General features: G+C 38.8%; 2 protein-coding genes across 2 annotated transcripts in view; both read left to right on the top strand.

The window, feature by feature from the left end:
• Positions 1 to 5,621: 5,621 nt before the first annotated feature.
• Positions 5,622 to 7,439, top strand: LOC125230349. The gene has a single exon (XM_048135485.1). The coding sequence runs from the start codon at positions 5,622 to 5,624 to the stop codon at positions 7,437 to 7,439; it is 1,818 nt and encodes a 605-aa protein (XP_047991442.1).
• A 389-nt stretch (positions 7,440 to 7,828) lies between these two features.
• The window catches only part of LOC125230703 (serine/threonine-protein kinase S6KL), a 94,096-nt gene continuing 84,006 nt past the window's right edge, over positions 7,829 to 17,918 (top strand). Inside the window, exons 1-4 of the mRNA XM_048135960.1 lie at positions 7,829 to 8,011; positions 8,218 to 8,330; positions 8,706 to 8,934; positions 16,222 to 16,345. Of these exons, the coding sequence (XP_047991917.1) occupies positions 7,925 to 8,011; positions 8,218 to 8,330; positions 8,706 to 8,934; positions 16,222 to 16,345 (553 nt within the window). The 5' untranslated portion in view covers positions 7,829 to 7,924. The remainder of the gene's footprint in view (positions 8,012 to 8,217; positions 8,331 to 8,705; positions 8,935 to 16,221; positions 16,346 to 17,918) is intronic.

The following is a 17,918-nucleotide window of genomic DNA, read 5'->3' as shown; positions in this document are numbered from 1 at the left end:
AACCTTAGATACACTATTATTATTAACAGACACGTTATTTTATCAGGTTATAAACCCAATTTCAGACACAAAGTGTGGAAATTAACTGTAAAAGTAGTGTAACTATCTGTACTGTAGCAGGGTAACGTAATTGATACTGCTTTTGTCAACCCTTCGTAAAAATTATCTAAATCAATATTAGCTTTGATATGACTATTTAAAGTCCAACGTCTTACGTCCATATCAAACACAGAAAAAGGTCATCACTCACGCGCCCAAGGGCTATTTGTTACAATACTGGTATTTTCGATCAGACTATTTCGCGTCAAGCGAGCGCGGTTGCAAGCGAGACTCCTGAACTCTGAACTCTTTTTAGTGAGGGCATTTGAGGATACCGATCGCTCGGTAAGACTAGCCTAGAAGATGAAAAGTACGAGCGCTGTCGATTGCTACTACACTGGACGGAGGTATCAGTCGATTTCTTTAAGTCAGTCATTGACTCTTAGGGTAATCCATTACCTAATCCAAAACCCGATGCGACGGATTTCTACTTCGTGCAATGAAGGTCGACAGAGTAGACTGAGAGGTGGAGACGTCAGTGTCGCATCGCTGGTGGTTACTGAACACGTCGTGGTAGCAGGTCAAGGGGTGAATTTAACACCGCCACACATGCGCGCTTTAAGAGCGTAGGCGGAGCGTAATAATGGCGGTGCACCGCACTAACGCTGGCGTTGCGCCCAGTGGGCGCTAGCGGGAACGAACGAGCGCTGATAGCGAGCGCAACACGCGCGGGACGCGAGCGGAATGCACGCGCATTCAGCGCGCTGATAGCGAAGCGGAATGCGCTTTATGTGTGGCGGAGGCTTAATACGTACCGTTGTACGGCGTAATGCAGGGCTCTCGCAGACGAAGAGGTACGATGACGGGCGAAGCAGAAGAAGGCGAAGTCACCGAAGGTCACTTACTTGGCTCCCAGGGGGTGCATACTGACCTCGTACGACAGTCTGTTGGAGTCAGCAGTTACTGTCGTAGTTACTCGTAACAGAAGAGATGTAGTCCTGCCATCGTACAGCATAACATAACATACAACTGAACTGTGCATAGCATATAGTGCTATGCGAACCTTAAGCCGGCTGCATGTCACTTCAGTCGCCAGCGCCACCGCCTGTTGAAGATTATTCTCCATCGGAAGAGCTTTAATTACTTCGTACAATGTTCCGATTATTGAAGGTCTTATCGGGCTGCAGATGCAAGCAAAACAGGGGCGATTGGCCTACAGCTATCGGCAGCTGTACGAGGTAATGCTGGAAACTGCAGCGGTGCAACCTTCCTCTGTAGACCACGAAAGTTGTGAAATTTATGAAATCAGGTTCTACGATCGAATCAAGCACTATATTAGTTGAGTATAGTCGAGCCAGATGATAACTACTGAAGTACTCCTGAGTTCCTGGCCCCTTTCGCTTTGAGCTGGAATCTGAAGTTCACTAAGGCGAAGCAGGTTTATTTTTCCCAATTTGTTTATTAGAGGCTCGGCGAATAAGTTAATCTCTCGAATGGACAGGGGGCGCCACAAGCCTCCGGGAAATCGTCGTGTACTTGGAACCCCCGCGGCCAGATTGCCGATCGGTTTTGGTGTCCGCCCGGTAAACAGACGCACGCTCAGGATGCAGGACGCTGGCTCGAATTCAGATCTGGACATTCTGAAAGGGATTTTTTTTTTTAATTCCGCAAACCTTTACGATGTCTTTGACCTACACAATGAGCGATGTACAGGAATCACAGGGTCTTCTCGCGAGGCGCCTCTCCGATTAGATAGCTCGCGAACATCGTCAGGACACCCTCGCAGCAGTGCGGCTCCTCGTCCGGTTATTGACGTCTTACCTCGTTCAACTATGGGTCTCCAAACCACGTTAGGACGTAGCATCGCCAGCATAAGCGTGGCGGCCAGCGATACTGGTGGACAGCTTCAGCAGGATCGCGGCGTTGTCACGGCAGACGAACGCTCTGCATCACCATCGAGGCGCCAGCATAAGCGTGGCGGCCAGCGATACTGGTGGACAGCTTCAGCAGGATCGCGGCGTTGTCACGGCAGACGAACGCTCTGCATCACCATCGAGGCGCCAGCATAAGCGTGGCGGCCAGCGATACTGGTGGACAGCTTCAGCAGGATCGCGGCGTTGTCACGGCAGACGAACGCTCTGCATCACCATCGAGGCGCCAGCATAAGCGTGGCGGCCAGCGATACTGGTGGACAGCTTCAGCAGGATCGCGGCGTTGTCACGGCAGACGAACGCTCTGCATCACCATCGAGACGCCAGCATAAGCGTGGCGGCCAGCGATACTGGTGGAAAGCTTCAGCAGGCTCGCGGCGTTGTGGCGGGGGCAGAAGGTGGCCGCGCTGGTAGCCTGCGTATTGACGACTGATCACTAACGGCACGGCGCTCGCGTCGGGGCAGCAGCAGACATACTTACAGCGTCGCACGCGACGCCTAATCGTTAACGAGGAGGCAACTTCTACGCAACCTCGGCGGCGCCGACGCGGCGGACAACACTGCCGCGGTCAGCGGCGCTATCGCAGCGCTACAGTAAGTTTCGGCGCCGACACGTGGCTTGGGGCCTCCGCACCGAATCGGAAACCGAACATATTCTTTCTAAAATAATATGAATCTGCTCACCCATTCGTCGGAGAAATTCAAACCTCCTTGGAGCGCGGTATTCCTCCACCGCGGCTGCCGCCGCCGCCGCAGCCCGCAGGTCGCGCAGCCCGCGGTCGCGAAGCACGTGGTCCCCGGAGCACGTGGTCCCCGGCGGAGCAACTTACCTACGTTACCGCTTATATTCTCGCGCGAAACTTTTAATACGCGGATAACACTTCCTACTTTAGTCTCGGAAATGCGAATAGTTTAAAAAGAAAACTGATTAACGGTAACGATTTTTGCAGCATGGAACTTTCTTACAAAAAAGTGGGTAGAATCATAAAGCACCGCTCGTTCATTTCTATAGTGAGAACCCCGAAAGACGAATAATGATCGCTAGCGAGGCATAATATATCTCATTATTCTAGACGAACGAGCGCAAATTAAAAGGGAAGAAAGAATTGACGGATGAAATTGAAAAATTTCATAATTCCGAAACGTTATAAGCCACTTTTTAAATAAAAACACGAATAACTCTGGTTTGACCAGAAATAACAAGGAAATAGAAACTAAAAGATTAATTTCGAGACACCATGCTGTAAAAATGTTCGAACGGAATACGCGACAACCGGTCACTTCGGCGTTCGACGAAACAATGAGGGTGGCTGGTGGCGAGTCGGGGCGCGGGGGGGCCTTGTGTTGCAGGTGGGGAAAAACGGGACTACCAACATCGCGGCGGTGAGACGCCGGAGCGACTTACAACGAACGATGGCGCCATCTATCGGTCCGATGCGACGTCTACGACGTACTCTCTATAAAGACCTCGGATATACAAACGGCACAAATAATACGATGTCTGGTTATCAAGCCATTATAATGTCTGAATTTTGTGCCTACTGCCTAATAGTTTCGTCTGATAGCGAATTGATTCGAAACCATTGGCAATCTGGACAGTAAAATTCAGGCAGAAATCTAAGGAAACGCCATGTTAAACATTTGCCTATTGTTTAAATTAAAGAACTTACTTATGTCAGTTTTATTAATGTAAGTGTCATAGTTTTGGAGTTCATTTTCAACAATATCTATAAGAGAAGTAAAGAACGAAATGCAATAATTAAAGTTGCCTGATCGTGCCTGTAATACTTGATTAAAGCAAATACGGTGTAAATTTATAAATATGTATCATTTTTGTGACTAAGTACCTACTCAATTCTATACTTGTTAGTAATAAATAAATGCTAGAATTAGAGCGTGCACAAAATGCCTTTAACTATACTGCATTTGAAAATAGAAAAATACAACAGGTTTGAAAGTATTTTTGTTTTAATTTTGGATTATAAGATACGCTCATGGCGTGTTTTTTTAGCTACACACGAGTCTCAACTTGCCCTAAGAATGGTATTATTCAGGCAATCTGATATAAATGTAAAGTTGTACCCATACACCTAATTTGTACGTATAGTCTAAGAGCCAATTTACATGTCATTACATAGCGGTGTTTGATTAGTGTGCTGAATTGTATGTTACTTCAACAGTCCGCAATGTAACAAATCGCATGTAAGTTCTCGTACCGTGTAAACTGTTAGGTTGTTATAGTCTCATAAATTTTACATTTGTATTACACGCTGTTTTTACTAACTTATTTAGCAGACAAATGTGTTTTCCAGATGCCTCTTTCTTACAATTTAACGATAAGTATTTAAGAAACCACAATCAAATTTATGTTTCCATATTTTATTGGAATTTATGACATGAATAAAATATATTTTCATTACCAGATTGTCTCATTTAGTGTCATTATGGAAATTGATCCAAATAAGTACATCAATTTGAACATAAAACGATTAGTCCAATCCCCCTGATTTGATAGATCTTACGGTAGATTGATATTCTGGCTAACGTATTCATTGTTCATATACGCTCGTTGTTGCTGGTTGAATTCTACTTCATAAAAGGCAATGAAAAACATATGCTTTTCTTGTATTATGTTGTTTATTTTACTGTATCCTATTTGCCAAGCTGTAATCTTACCGACTACTAATTACGAAGCTACAAATGAAGGAAAAAGGACAGAATTTATCGTAAGTAAAAGTAAGATTTATTATTTTATTACAAAATGCTTAAAATGTAATAAGGTATTTTTTAAATATATAAGTATAAAGCTAGGAACATACTACGCGGACGTCCGTCGTAAAACGACCGCGACCGCGACCGAACAGTGTGCACGGAACAAAACATCCAGCGAGCCAGATTTCGAACGGACGTCCATGCGCTCAAGGCCACGTCCACGTCCGACGACCGATAGTTTGCACGGTATTGTGTATTTCCATTGTCCAGATTCCCGTCCGCGGTCGATTCACGACGGACGTCCGCGTAGTGTGTTCCTAGCTTGAAGCAAGGAACACACTACGCGGACGTCCGTCGTAAAACGACCGCGACCGCGACCTATCAGTGTGCACGGAACAAAACATCCAGAGAGCCAGATTTCGATCGGACGTCCGTGCGCTCAAGGCCACGTCCGCGTCCGTCGACCGATAGTTTGCACGGTTATGTGTATTTCCATTGTCCAGATTCCCGTCCGCGGTCGATTTACGACGGACGTCCGCGTAGTGTGTTCCTAGCTTTACGACGGACGTCCGCGTAGTGTGTTCCTAGCTTCATTTATGGTATTGAATTAGATTTTGACGTACCTATATTAGCCAACATAACGAAATTAAATGAAAGATTTGATTTGCCATCTCAATAATTATTAAAGACATTTATACACGACACGACCTTAGTAAAGTTGATGTTGGCCTGACAAAACCAATGCCAGCCAGAAAGAATGTGCCTACTATTGTGCAAAGAGCATTGAATCACTACGTCTATTGTGTTTGATCAGAATTGGTTGGAAAATGGAAACTATTTAATATCAAAATTTCAACAACGAAATAAAGTATGATATTGTTACAGGTGAATTTAATTAATATGACCTTAAAAGATAATGGTTGGAATAATATTTTAACCATGGGACATTGGTCAGACACGTTTTATGGTCACAGTAACTTTCCTTTGTTAACATACACAGTGTCCAACACTGAAAACCAAGATCACGGTATAGAAGATACGGTACCATATCATTCAAATATTGTTGTTATCAATTGTTTAAACTTTGAAGAATTTGAGGATTCTTTAAGAAAGACAGCTGAAAGTCCCTATTGGCATCCTTTAGGCAATGTTATTCTTCAGTTTAGAACAATCCAAAACGATATAACTGTAGCAAAAATATTCTTTGCTTTGTGGTATTTCAAATGTCCAAATGCTGCAATAATACAATACGACGATGATAATGAAGTATTATATTTGTCAAGTTTCGAGCCTTATTTGTATGAAAACTACACTCTTCCATTGGTATTTGGATGCAGGACAACAAGAAAAATCGGCATACCAATTGATGGATTTCAAAATGGTTTAACGTGTGAAGAAGGATGTTATAATGTATCTTCTCAATCTACATTTCGAGCTAATAATCTGGGCACTTGCATCGGATTTCATAGTCAATCTATACCTTATAGTGAATTAAAAATTGTAAAAACTCCTGATTTGTTTAAGCCTAAAGGCAAGGATCTTCACGGTTTTCCTTTACGGGCATTTACAACAGAAATTAAACCATTTCTTACAATCGAAGAGGAAGCGAATAATACATACACCATTGGAGCAAGGGATGGCGAATTATGGAAAGCTATGGCAAAATACATGAATTTCACCATTGATCTTTCTCCGAGTGTTGGCGTCATGAAACTACCATTCAATTTCGAATTGAATATTCAACACATTTTTTCATTCGGGCATAGGAAAGCGGATCTTTTCCTTATACCGATATATCAAATGGATTTAATTATTGTAGAATTGGATCAAACATTTATCATTGCTGATAGTGGAGTTTGTTTAGCAGCCCCAAGAGCAGAATTTGAAACCATTTTATTTGATTTCAAACTCTTACAAAACAATTACATTATGATCATCAAATTTATTTTCAGTTTTGTAGGATCTTGGATAGTGTTCTCTTTTTTTAACTTTGCCGAAAAGAGCGACATAAGTTTAGACCAAATAGGTAAAGATTTTTTAAATTCTGTACGAAATACTCTAATTATTTCATTATTGAATCCTCCTAAAAAGGGATCCTTTAAAATATTTTTAGGTTTTAGCCTGTGGAGCTACTTTGTTTTAAATTTCGCCTCTCAAGCAGCTATTACTTCTTTTTTCACGGCAATGAAAAAAGGAAAGGAAGTAGAAACTTTCGAAGATGTGATTGAAAGGGGTTATATTATTGAAGGTATGGCTTCACCAGATGTAGTCCTTCCAGATACCGAAGAAAAATTCAGAAAAATTAACTCCAAATTAGTACCAATTAACAATTTATTTACATGTATCGAAAGAATGAAAAATGATACCAGAAGATTTTGTCTTATAGATTGTGAAGTAGGACGATATTTGGAACAAAATGAATTAAATTATAAAGGCCAACAATACTTACATATAATAAAAGACAAAGTACATAATCACTATTTAAATATGATATTTTCTAAACATTCAGCCTTAACGGAGCAATTTAACAAACACATGATGGCAATATTTGAAGGAGGCCTTGTTAGAAAATGGGAACAATATCGTTTTAGTGAACTAAAACAAGAGATTCCTGTAAAACCTTTAGGCATGGAAGAACTTTCAAGTATTTTTAAATGCTATTTTCTTTTTTTGGGTTTCACTTTTATATTGTTCATTCTCGAAATAACCTTAGGTAGTTTAAACAGAATTGTAAAAAATAAAAGTACAGGAAATTGACATAAGGGGCAAAAATTATTATTTTAAAGTAAAAGAACTCAAATCCGTATCAATTTTAATGTACACAGATTACCTATAGGTTTATAAACAATAGCTTTCTATACTTATTTAATCCCATAACTCCTTCGGGAGGTAAGGAGAGAGAGGTAAATCAATAATTACTGCATTGGTTTTAAAATTTTGGTTTTAATGCTACTGTCGATATATTTGAGATAGAGCAAAATAATAAATAAAGGACTTCCTATAAATTGTGTGTATGAGAAATAAACCGTTAATTTTTATGAACAGTTCATTGAGTCCGTGAGTGTAAAATCGGCTTAAGAAGGCTGAATATGTTTTGTGTCTATGCCTCTTAAAAATGAGCAATAAAAAAAAAACACCATGTTTATGGTTAGAATTAGGTCACACAAACATTTCGAAATAATTTAAAAATATAAGTGGAAACAATTTTGCTACCGATATGACAAGATATTTTAGCTAATTTAATGGGCAATTCGCAAACAAAGAACACACAGCAGCGGAACAACAAATCTACGCATTCAAACCGTGACGGACAAGCCTTCTCAAGTCAGGTAAAAACTTGCTAATGTCATTCTCAGCTGAATATACGTAACGCAATAAAAATATGTGTTTATCTTTTGTTCTTCCTTAGTTTACTTCCATGTGCTGTGGTATCTATAACATAGATGACTTGTATAATTGTAATTATTTCCGTGATTGTCACTTGACAGTTCTTTGTTACCATCGATAGCTAACGTAATTTTATTTTTGTGATTAGTTTAGCCTGTCCCATTTCGTTGGTAACCTCAGTGGGCGCTCGCTGGTCAGCGTTACGAGTAACCAGTCCGTGTACAGCGCATCGCGGCCTTGGTCTCGCGTTTCACGACGAAGGTTAGTAGCATACATTATTTAGACATCAAAACAAACCATGTACGAATGTTAAACAAATCGCGATCTGTGTTTTGATTGCTGAAAACTTCGTTCCTCTTTAGCATGTGGTATTTATCTTAATAATGTATTCTATTAGGTTCTAAACCTTAAAGGATAGATCACACACTCAACACACGAAAATGTGCATTTAATTTTATTTTAATTATGAATCTTGATGTATTAAACACTTACAGGTTTGCTTTTTTTAGTAAACTCATGTTTTTTGACCTCAGCATAAATAAAAGGGTTTCCTAAATAGATATTGAATTTGGTATCTTTCCATGGACATGTTTAAATAATTATTCTTAATTTGGTGAAACATAAATGATTTTTCAGATGGAATGACTCAACATTAACCAATCCGCTCGAAGCCAGTAAGACAGCCTGGCCGGTGGCACATAAAGAATCAATATTCCTACCAGAATTTCCCATATCCTCTGACTTGCTACAAAAAGATTTTGAAATAAAGGAGACAATAGCCAAGGGTGCCTTTGGACAAGTGTACAAAGTAAACAAAGTTACAGAAGACAAGGATTACGCTTTGAAAGTTCTTAGCAAAGCCCAGGTGAGTTTACTTTGCAAAGTTTTTGATTCTCTATCTCAGTGGTGAGCAAAATATGGCCTTCGGGCTATGTCCGGCCCGAGAATGGTTGTATCCGGCCTGTTACCAGTCCTTTAAAATAGTGTGTGATATGGCCAGCATTGTATCAAAATTGCATTTTTGGTGTAAACATCTAAAATTCTTTCATATTTTGGCCACCAGTGATTAAAGTTTGCCCACCACTGCTCTAGCTATTTAGAGTTCTGTATGTTAGAATACCTATTAAAGTAGACCACCTTTTTTCTTTGAATTTCGTAACTATTGGTTGCTATTCATTGGTCAGTCCGCATTGAATTTGAATGGACCTGAAACTATTAGGAACTACTACCAACAATGTTTTTGCCACCATTTTGGACATTGAAGGTGGAGCCTCAAAATTCATGGTCATGAGTTGATAACACAAAATTTTTAAATAATAATTAAAATATATGTTTGCCTATGTATGACATTTTGCAATGCATATGAAATGCAAAATCTCATTAATAAGCCAGTTTACCATTTGGAATCACTCCAAATTACCTCATTGTGTATGTTTACTTGTACTTTATTGTTTTGCAATGTTCTGTAATATTGCATGATGCAATCACTAATTAGTAGCACTGACACTATCATGATTGTTTTGGTAGTGCATTTTACAGGCCTTTTTAGCTTATTTGATCAATATGATATTCAAATCATGTTGTTTAGTTAATGTATATCTAACCTGTGCCGATACATTCATTACTTGTTGGAAGTCATGCACAATTAGGTAGCAAAATAACCTCTTTGTTCATAAAGAAAGTAGTGAACTGATTAGTTAATAAGTATTTTGTCCCTTTCTTACAAATACATAAGTCACACTTTATACAGATAATAACAACTATTATTAGCTGGTTCAGCTTTAAAAAGTGTAACGCCATTAGTGTTTATGTGTGTATAGAGCAGCAACTTCCAAAACAATGGGTTGTCACTCTTTGCTGGATGGCAGGCAAACATTCTGTGGGCTTATAACTTTTTCGTGCCCCATTTTAAGATGTCAAACAGTGCCCTAAAATTTATCGTTTTTGTTAATTGGGTTGGGGCCCACTGGGCCCAGATGACTTAATAGTACAATAGTACATTATGATACAAGTGCGGTAAGGAGGACATTCAAAATGAGTGGCAATAAATCAAAACACATTCTTTACAAAAGCAAATATAGTATTGGAAAAAATATTTTTTTATTTATTGATGCTCTATTAATAGTTACTCTAGCATTCCTTAAGTTAAATATTAACAGTATTATCATAACACTTATCAATAACCTATATTTGTTTTGTTATGAATGCTTAATGTGTTTTATGTGTACTGTATATTGATAAGAACTTGCAAGTCTAATCAATTGTTGATTTATTACTTTATTGCCAAAGGGCCTACAGGGTAAAATAATAGCTTAGTGTTCAACTTTAAATAGGTTATTTGTGACAATCCATCACAGAAAGGCCCTTATGGCAGGTATTGAGTTAGGCACAGATCCTAAATCTGCATTAAATAAGCTATCTAATACAAAAAAAATCATGGCCCTAGGCCACGTACTTTTTTTTTAAAAAATCATCAAGCATACACATGCTAAGTATTGCACTTTTGAGAAAACGTAAAAAGAAGTTAGAAACTCACTTTAAGGGTGTTCCCATTGGAAGTTACATAGATGACGATTGATTGTGTATCTCAAGGTACATTTCTTTGAGAATCAGTTGTGATTGTGTTTCATCGACTTCCAGATCATGAAAAATCGAGCTTTGATTAGGGCAAGTCGCTTATAAGAAAAAAATTAGGAAAACATATTTTTTTGGCTTTTCTTCTAATATGTTGCTATCTGAACTATAGTACATAGTTATATATGTTTCAACTTACATTTAAGGATAGAAATAAAATCCCATGGTTCATTAAATATGTATATTTTAATCAGAATATCACAATTAGAATATTTAACATCTGCTCCTATAATAATAATAATTTTCGTATAGAGACTTCTAAATTATATTTAATCAGTCTACACATTTATAACTAAAGTGTCAGAATTATTCTGCATGTCTTATTTTTTTATTTATAAATTTTTAAAGTTACATAAAAATCACAAATTATTGACTCCCATACATTTGGGAAAAGGGCCCTTATGACCATCACAGATAAAAATTACTCATTGCTAATGTATTTTATTATTTTAGTTACTTATCTTGTATTATAAATTATAACAGAATACCAAAGAAAAAATGTTATATGAAGTAAACTTAAAATCTCGATCATTAATCAGTAATTCTCATAAAACGTTTATTATAATTATTAATTCACACAGTACCTACCAGATCGATTTGTAATTCTTAATATTTGTTTTTTAATTATTTAAGACACTTAGTATATCGGAAGAAAACACATCTTACCACCGATAATGTCACCAATAAGGGACCATTCATAAACTACGTACCGTCAACTGCTGCAACATTGCCACGTGGCATCAACTGTGCCTATAATAAGAGTAAGAGTAAGAGAGTGTATCCAGTGGTAACAGCGGCATTAGTCAAAGGAAGAACATCTTCGCTTTGACACGCCGCCGAGTGAGGTTTGAAGTCAGATTGCACTTAGTAGCTACTCACGAGTAAGATTTTTATTTTAAAGTGACGACTAGGTACCTAAATCGGGTAATTTTTAAATTAGGTATCAAAGTACTTCATTGAATCGTACCTATATAACATAAACTAACTTATAAACAAAAATTGTAAGTAATTACAACATTTTTTAATAACAGTTTTCATATTTTCGAACGCGCTCTGGCATAAGGGCCCTTTTCTACTAAACTTTGAGCTGAATTTTAATATAGAAATACTTAACGTACACTACTGAAACCAAGCTACAATTGCACGTCTATTCGTATATTTTACTATTTTGCATAAATTCAAAAATCGATAATTTCGAACGATTTTACAAAAACGTCGATATCTCCGTAACTAGAAACCGCCATAAGGGCCCTTTTCTTATGGATTGTCACATTTAACATCCAATCTAATTCATTTAATTATGTATGTAATAAAAAGGTTTTAATAATACGGAACCATTTGGGACGCCGTGGTGGACGGTCGTGTCCGGAGCGAGACTCATAAACGCGTAAAAACCCATCGAAACAATAGACACCCATCGCGCCGGGTCCCATCCCAAGTGCAACCGCTGCACGTGCATCTAAGTGCCGCCGACGCGCCCCGAGCCCGACCCGACCAAAGCTCCCGCGACGCGTTGTACCTAATTTCAGACCTTTGTGACAGTTGTGATAAAACGTATCATATATAGTGCACCCCGGTACCAGTGCTTTGTAGTAGCAATGCGACCTAAGAGGCCACGCCAACCGCGACGGACTCATGACTGTTGCATCAGCGGCCCAACGCGCAGACGTGACGACGCGACGATCTGGTGAGCCCGTTCCAGCTTGGTTATAATCAATTACTAGGCTCACAAAGTCTAGACTTATCCAAGATCTAAAGCCTACTATAGGTCTATAGGCAATCTAATTCCCTGGATAATTAACTAGCAACCTACTTAACTATTAACTCATTACTTTTAAGTGTCTTGCATCCATAAGTAGGACAACTATTATTATAATAGAACAAGCTTTTAATAATAGGTAGCTGAACTGTAGGTAGGTTCGTAAATGTAACCCAGTGAGCTGCCATTTCAATGGGTTGCTAAGTGCGTTATCATGTATATGTATATTATGTTCAACGCGAAGTCCTGCAACCACATTTAGGTGAACAGTGGGACTTTTAATTGGCCTAATTAACAATACGTTACCTAATGAAACAATAAGTTATCTAATGAAATAAAGTCAATACAGCAAAATAATATCTTCGCCAACAAACTCAAATCCGTGTTATTAGAAAAAGAATTCATGCAGGACGATCTACAACGAAATTAAATACAATTTCTAAACTTAGAACGTTATAATGTAATAATGTATGTAGCCAGTGTAGCTATAGCAAATTTAGGAACAAACTAGATATCATTTAGTATATAATTAATGTATAATAAATAGCCAATATTGCCATGCCCTACCGGGGTGCCATGCGACCTCCTTCATATTGTAACACCTGTAATGTAATACCATGGTTTGCAATAAATGATATTGATTGATTGATTAACGACAGAGGAAGTAAAAGCTAAGGGCCGTTCTATGTTTGCTTGTATTTTGCATGGTCAGCATTGATTCAATGGATAAATAAATTACTTATGGTCCAGGTAGACCAGGCCCTCGCTAGGTTGCCTTGTAATCGCCGTAATCCTGTTTTTTTGTGAACACAGAACAAATCTAGTTTTTCTTATTATCCCTAGCCATATCACTTAATTATGCCTATGGAATACACAGGGCGTGCCTGGGACCATTAGCCCTTAGGTTACTCTTCGCGCACAGATCAGACAAGGTGTTAATTGAAACTTCGTCCGAACGACCTTACAACAACGGACATACGACAAATACCTATAAGTTTGAACCTATGTATGTATGTTAACTCAGCGACGGCACAAGCCCTATACTATTACTTATGAATTGCATACTATGTTCATCAAATATGAGCTAGTAATTGTCTCGATTTGTTGTACAGTTATGATTAATTGGTTTGTGTTTAGCCCGGGTTATCTTTGGCAAAGAAAAGTGGCAATCAATATAAAGGAAATAAAATTGAACACCAGATAATGACATCTGCTGACCAAACGTTGACGCCACGCTGTTGCGGCAATATTTATGGATACATCTTTGTTTATAAAAACTTAGCAACATTCCAAAGACGGATACAATTAAAAGCGTATTGTGAACTTGTCCCGTCGACCAATAACAACACATTTCTTGGTACAATAACTGCCGACCATAAAACAAAAACCAAATATTTTGTAAAAAAAAAATACTCGCCACAACATCTGGCAAACAAGGGGCCTGGCAATGCATCAAATACAACTCTACGAATTTGGACCCTTCGTCGGCTTGTCTGCGCTATTGTCCCTTGTCTAAAGTCTTGCTTCGCTGAAATCGGGTTACTGATCACCACGCGTCCATCAAACAAGTACACGCCACGCCAGAATCGGCAACTGTAGATCTGCGACGTTTGACTTTTACCATGGCGCGGAAGAAGAATGCAACACCTACACAATAATATGGTAGACACTTAGGATACCTCAACATGAAAACGCACTTTGAAATGATTTTTAGAGTATTATGACATGAATTGCAACTTGCAACCGTGTGAAGCGAGAGTCAAGATTTACACATAAATGGAAGTTACACGATTAGCTGCCGAAACAAGAAAAGAATATTAAGGTCTTTGGCATGTTAACCACCAAAGCAGACTTATTACTGACATTGAAACTGTCTGATCCAATTCATAAGTATTTACTATTAAAGTGGTAGTGTCCTATAAAAAAAGTGGTAACCACGTTCTACGTTGTTCCTTTCTTCTTCTAAAAGTGCAGTGCTGAAATTCAGTTTCGTTGATTCGTTGACTTGGTGGTTTCTTATGAGTTTTAGGGAAAGTGTAAACAATTTTCCGTGGAAAGCCTAATAAACGTAAGAAATAAGTGCAATGAACCTTAACCTTATATATATAATTACGGTGTTGAGTGCTATGGTGACTATTTATACCTACTGTCTAATGTGCAGTGTTGTATGTTTGAAGTACAAATATTTTGTCTTTTCTATTGTGTTTGTTTTGTCTATTATATATAAGTGTCTAAAGTAAATACGTACACTTAGTATAGTACGAAGTGACAAGAAATTTTCCTCCATTGAACTTTTCTCAATTACCTTCTTCCAAATTCTCAATTAATCAACATGCAGCGCACCCTCTTTGGCATAAAATAACTACTGTGGCAAGTACTTCAGGATATCATAGACAAGGATCACCGACGATATGAATAACCTATCTAACATGCGCCGAAGACACGCGCAATCGAGTTCGACGATGTTGCGTAAGAACGCGGAAAAGGCACAAGACAGCTTGATGTCGCACCCTCATAGTTAGGGACCTCACAACTACTGCATAGTGACATTAAAGACACAAAGAAAATCCTCATCTTAAATACTCCTTGAAGACAAGTCAATCGAAAAGTACTTACATATGATAGCTGATGATGATGGCTACGAACCTAGCGATGACAAAATGTCTAGTGAATCGAAAAGTATTTACATATGATATCTGATGATGATGGCTACGAACCTAGCGATAGCAAGATTGCTAGCGATTGATCGATTCACGTGAAAATTAAAACTGGCTATATTATACTACTGTCTAAAGCAATGAACGCAACTCAATCGCAGTCACTATCCTTTCGTATATATTTACACAAGTATTTATCTATCTTCCTTCACACTGGGCACGATGCTGGTATTCGGTCTGGTTCTTCTAATCCCGTCAATCCCATTCCCATTGACTGCACACCCTACACTCCCCACCCGTAACATTGGCTCACCGGTGTCTCGGGCAGGAGGGTCCGCTAACCATGCAGGGGCGGCAGAAGACGGTAGGAGAACACGAGCAAGCCCGGATGCACGTCCTAGTTTGACACAGGCTCGTCTGGACGGAGGTTGTTAGCGTCCTGCATCATACGCCTCTGATCGACGACCTGGGTCATGCGTGCGCGTGCAGCCGAGCAGGCTCGATGCACCCCCCTGTCCCTTCCTCTCTTTCGTGGCCATCGCCTCCGAGTCCTTGCTGCAGAACTGCTGGCTGGTGTAGTCACTTAACGGTAACGGTAATAAAAAGGTTTTAATAATACTAGATGATGCAATGGTGTCTACAGCGCGAGTTTTTACTATAGTATCAGATACAACTAGTAAACATAAAGTATTTATAGGGTAATTTATATGAACCCATGAAAAACGATATAGTCGCAAGCGTAGCATTATTACATTTATTACTCCTGATTGATTATTATGGTTAATGGGTGTGGTAAATGTAATCAGTTGTAATAGATTTAAACATCATTTGGCTTATAATGAAACAATGATGTTGATGTATGATAATGATGATGAAAGTGGGTTTGATGACCATGATGTCTGATGATGAAAGTCCTGATAAAGCAATAATGTTGAGTGAACAATTATTCAAGGTGGTTTGATGCAAATGACCCTAAATTACATCATTGCTTCACAACCTAATAGGTTCTATTAATGAACTTGTATGTAAAATCACTAATACCCATCTTACATTTTATTATGCAATAGGCTCCTTATTATTATCATTATTTTATTTACTTCAGGTGCTCGGTGATAATGCAGTGAGGCAGGTGAAAGAAGAAGCGCGTATACAAAGTGCCTGTGGACACCATTCCTTCATTGCCGGGTCTGTGTCGCGCTGGCAGACTAAGAAAAGACTGTATATAGGTAAGTTTCTGCAAAAACTATAGGGACGCTGCGACAACATGTTAAATAGTAAAGTACAGAGAAAAGGCCTTAACGCTAAAACTAACGAGTGTCAATGAAACGGCTGGTTATTGGTTAGTCGATGTACAACTTGAAATCATGTTGATTTTGGCCTGTGTGTAATAAATATAAATCATTCTGCTCCTTTAATAGGTACAGAAGTTTGTCATCTTATACCCATGGACAAAGTTCTATAGACTCCTCCATTTTTCTGTAAAATGGGCATTTGTAGTGTAGGTCATAGCAGTGTGCCATATACACCGTGTTTTTTTGTTTTCCGTTAAATTCGACACGCAGTTAGGTTCATCATCAGGAACCATCCTGTACATATATCGCTTTTTGTTCAATTCGAAAAAAAAGTATTTTTTTTCGTTTCCATAATAATAAATGGATTAATTAGTGTGAGAGGACCTTAATCATAACATTAAAGTCATCGACAAGTGTTTGACGACACATGTCAAAACAAATAACATTAGGAAGTGGTAAGGGATGCCACACACGTGTTCAGTAATAATTTTTAGGGTTCCGTAGTCAACTAGGAACCCTTATAGTTTCGCCATGTCTGTCTGTCCGTCCGTCCGTCCGTCCGTCCGTCCGTCCGTCCGTCCGTCCGTCCGTCCGTCCGTCCGTCCGCGGATAATCTCAGTAACCGTAAGCACTAGAAAGCCGAAATTTAGTACCAATATGTATATCAATCACGCCAACAAAGTGCAAGAATAAAAAATGGAAAAAAAATGTTTTATTAGGGTACCCCCCCTACATGTAAAGTGGGGGCTGATATTTTTTTTCATTCCAACCCTAACGTGTGATATATTGTTGGATAGGTATTTAAAAATGAATAAGGGTTTACTTAGATTGTTTTTTGATAATATTAATATTTTCGGAAATAATCGCTCCTAAAGGAAAAAAAAGTGCGTCCCCCCCCTCTAACTTTTGAACCATATGTTTAAAAAATATGCAAAAAATCATAAAAGTAGAACTTTATAAAGACTTTCTAGGAAAATTGTTTTGAACTTGATAGGTTCAGTAGTTTTTGAGAAAACTACGGAACCCTACACTGAGCGTGGCCCGACACGCTCTTGGCCGGTTTTCTTTTTAATTATTCGATAACCGTAAGAGCGATGCTAGTTTCGATTTGTTAGACCTGTAGCTACCCCAAAAGCATAAAATTGTTGTAGTAATTCACCGAATCGCATTTCACCTCGATCTCATATTTAATTTTCGCATTGTGTCTTAATAGTTTTTTTTTTCAAGTGGCTGTAGGTTTTAGTCGCATTTCACCTCGATCGTGCATTTAAATATCGCGTTGTGACTCAATCGTTTATTATTTTAGTCGTTATTAGTTTTAGTCGCATTTCACCTCGACCGTGCATTTAACTTTCGCGTTATGACTCAATCGTTAATTACTTTAGTCGCATTTCACCTCGATCGTGTATTGTATTGGCGACGTGATTCAACGCAACAGTATGAAGATTGAGTAGATTGATGATTCTGTAGACTTGGGTGTAATTCTTAATTTCGGATACTTGGCGTT

The sequence above is a fragment of the Leguminivora glycinivorella genome, chromosome 10, assembly GCF_023078275.1.
Source record: "Leguminivora glycinivorella isolate SPB_JAAS2020 chromosome 10, LegGlyc_1.1, whole genome shotgun sequence".
Lineage (NCBI taxonomy): Eukaryota > Metazoa > Arthropoda > Insecta > Lepidoptera > Tortricidae > Leguminivora > Leguminivora glycinivorella.
This window is presented reverse-complemented; position numbering and strand designations above follow the sequence as displayed.

Excerpts from the sequence above, each read along its gene's own strand:
- LOC125230349 (XM_048135485.1), top strand. The coding sequence starts at position 5,622 with ATGGGACATTGGTCAGACACGTTTTATGGTCACAGTAACTTTCCTTTG.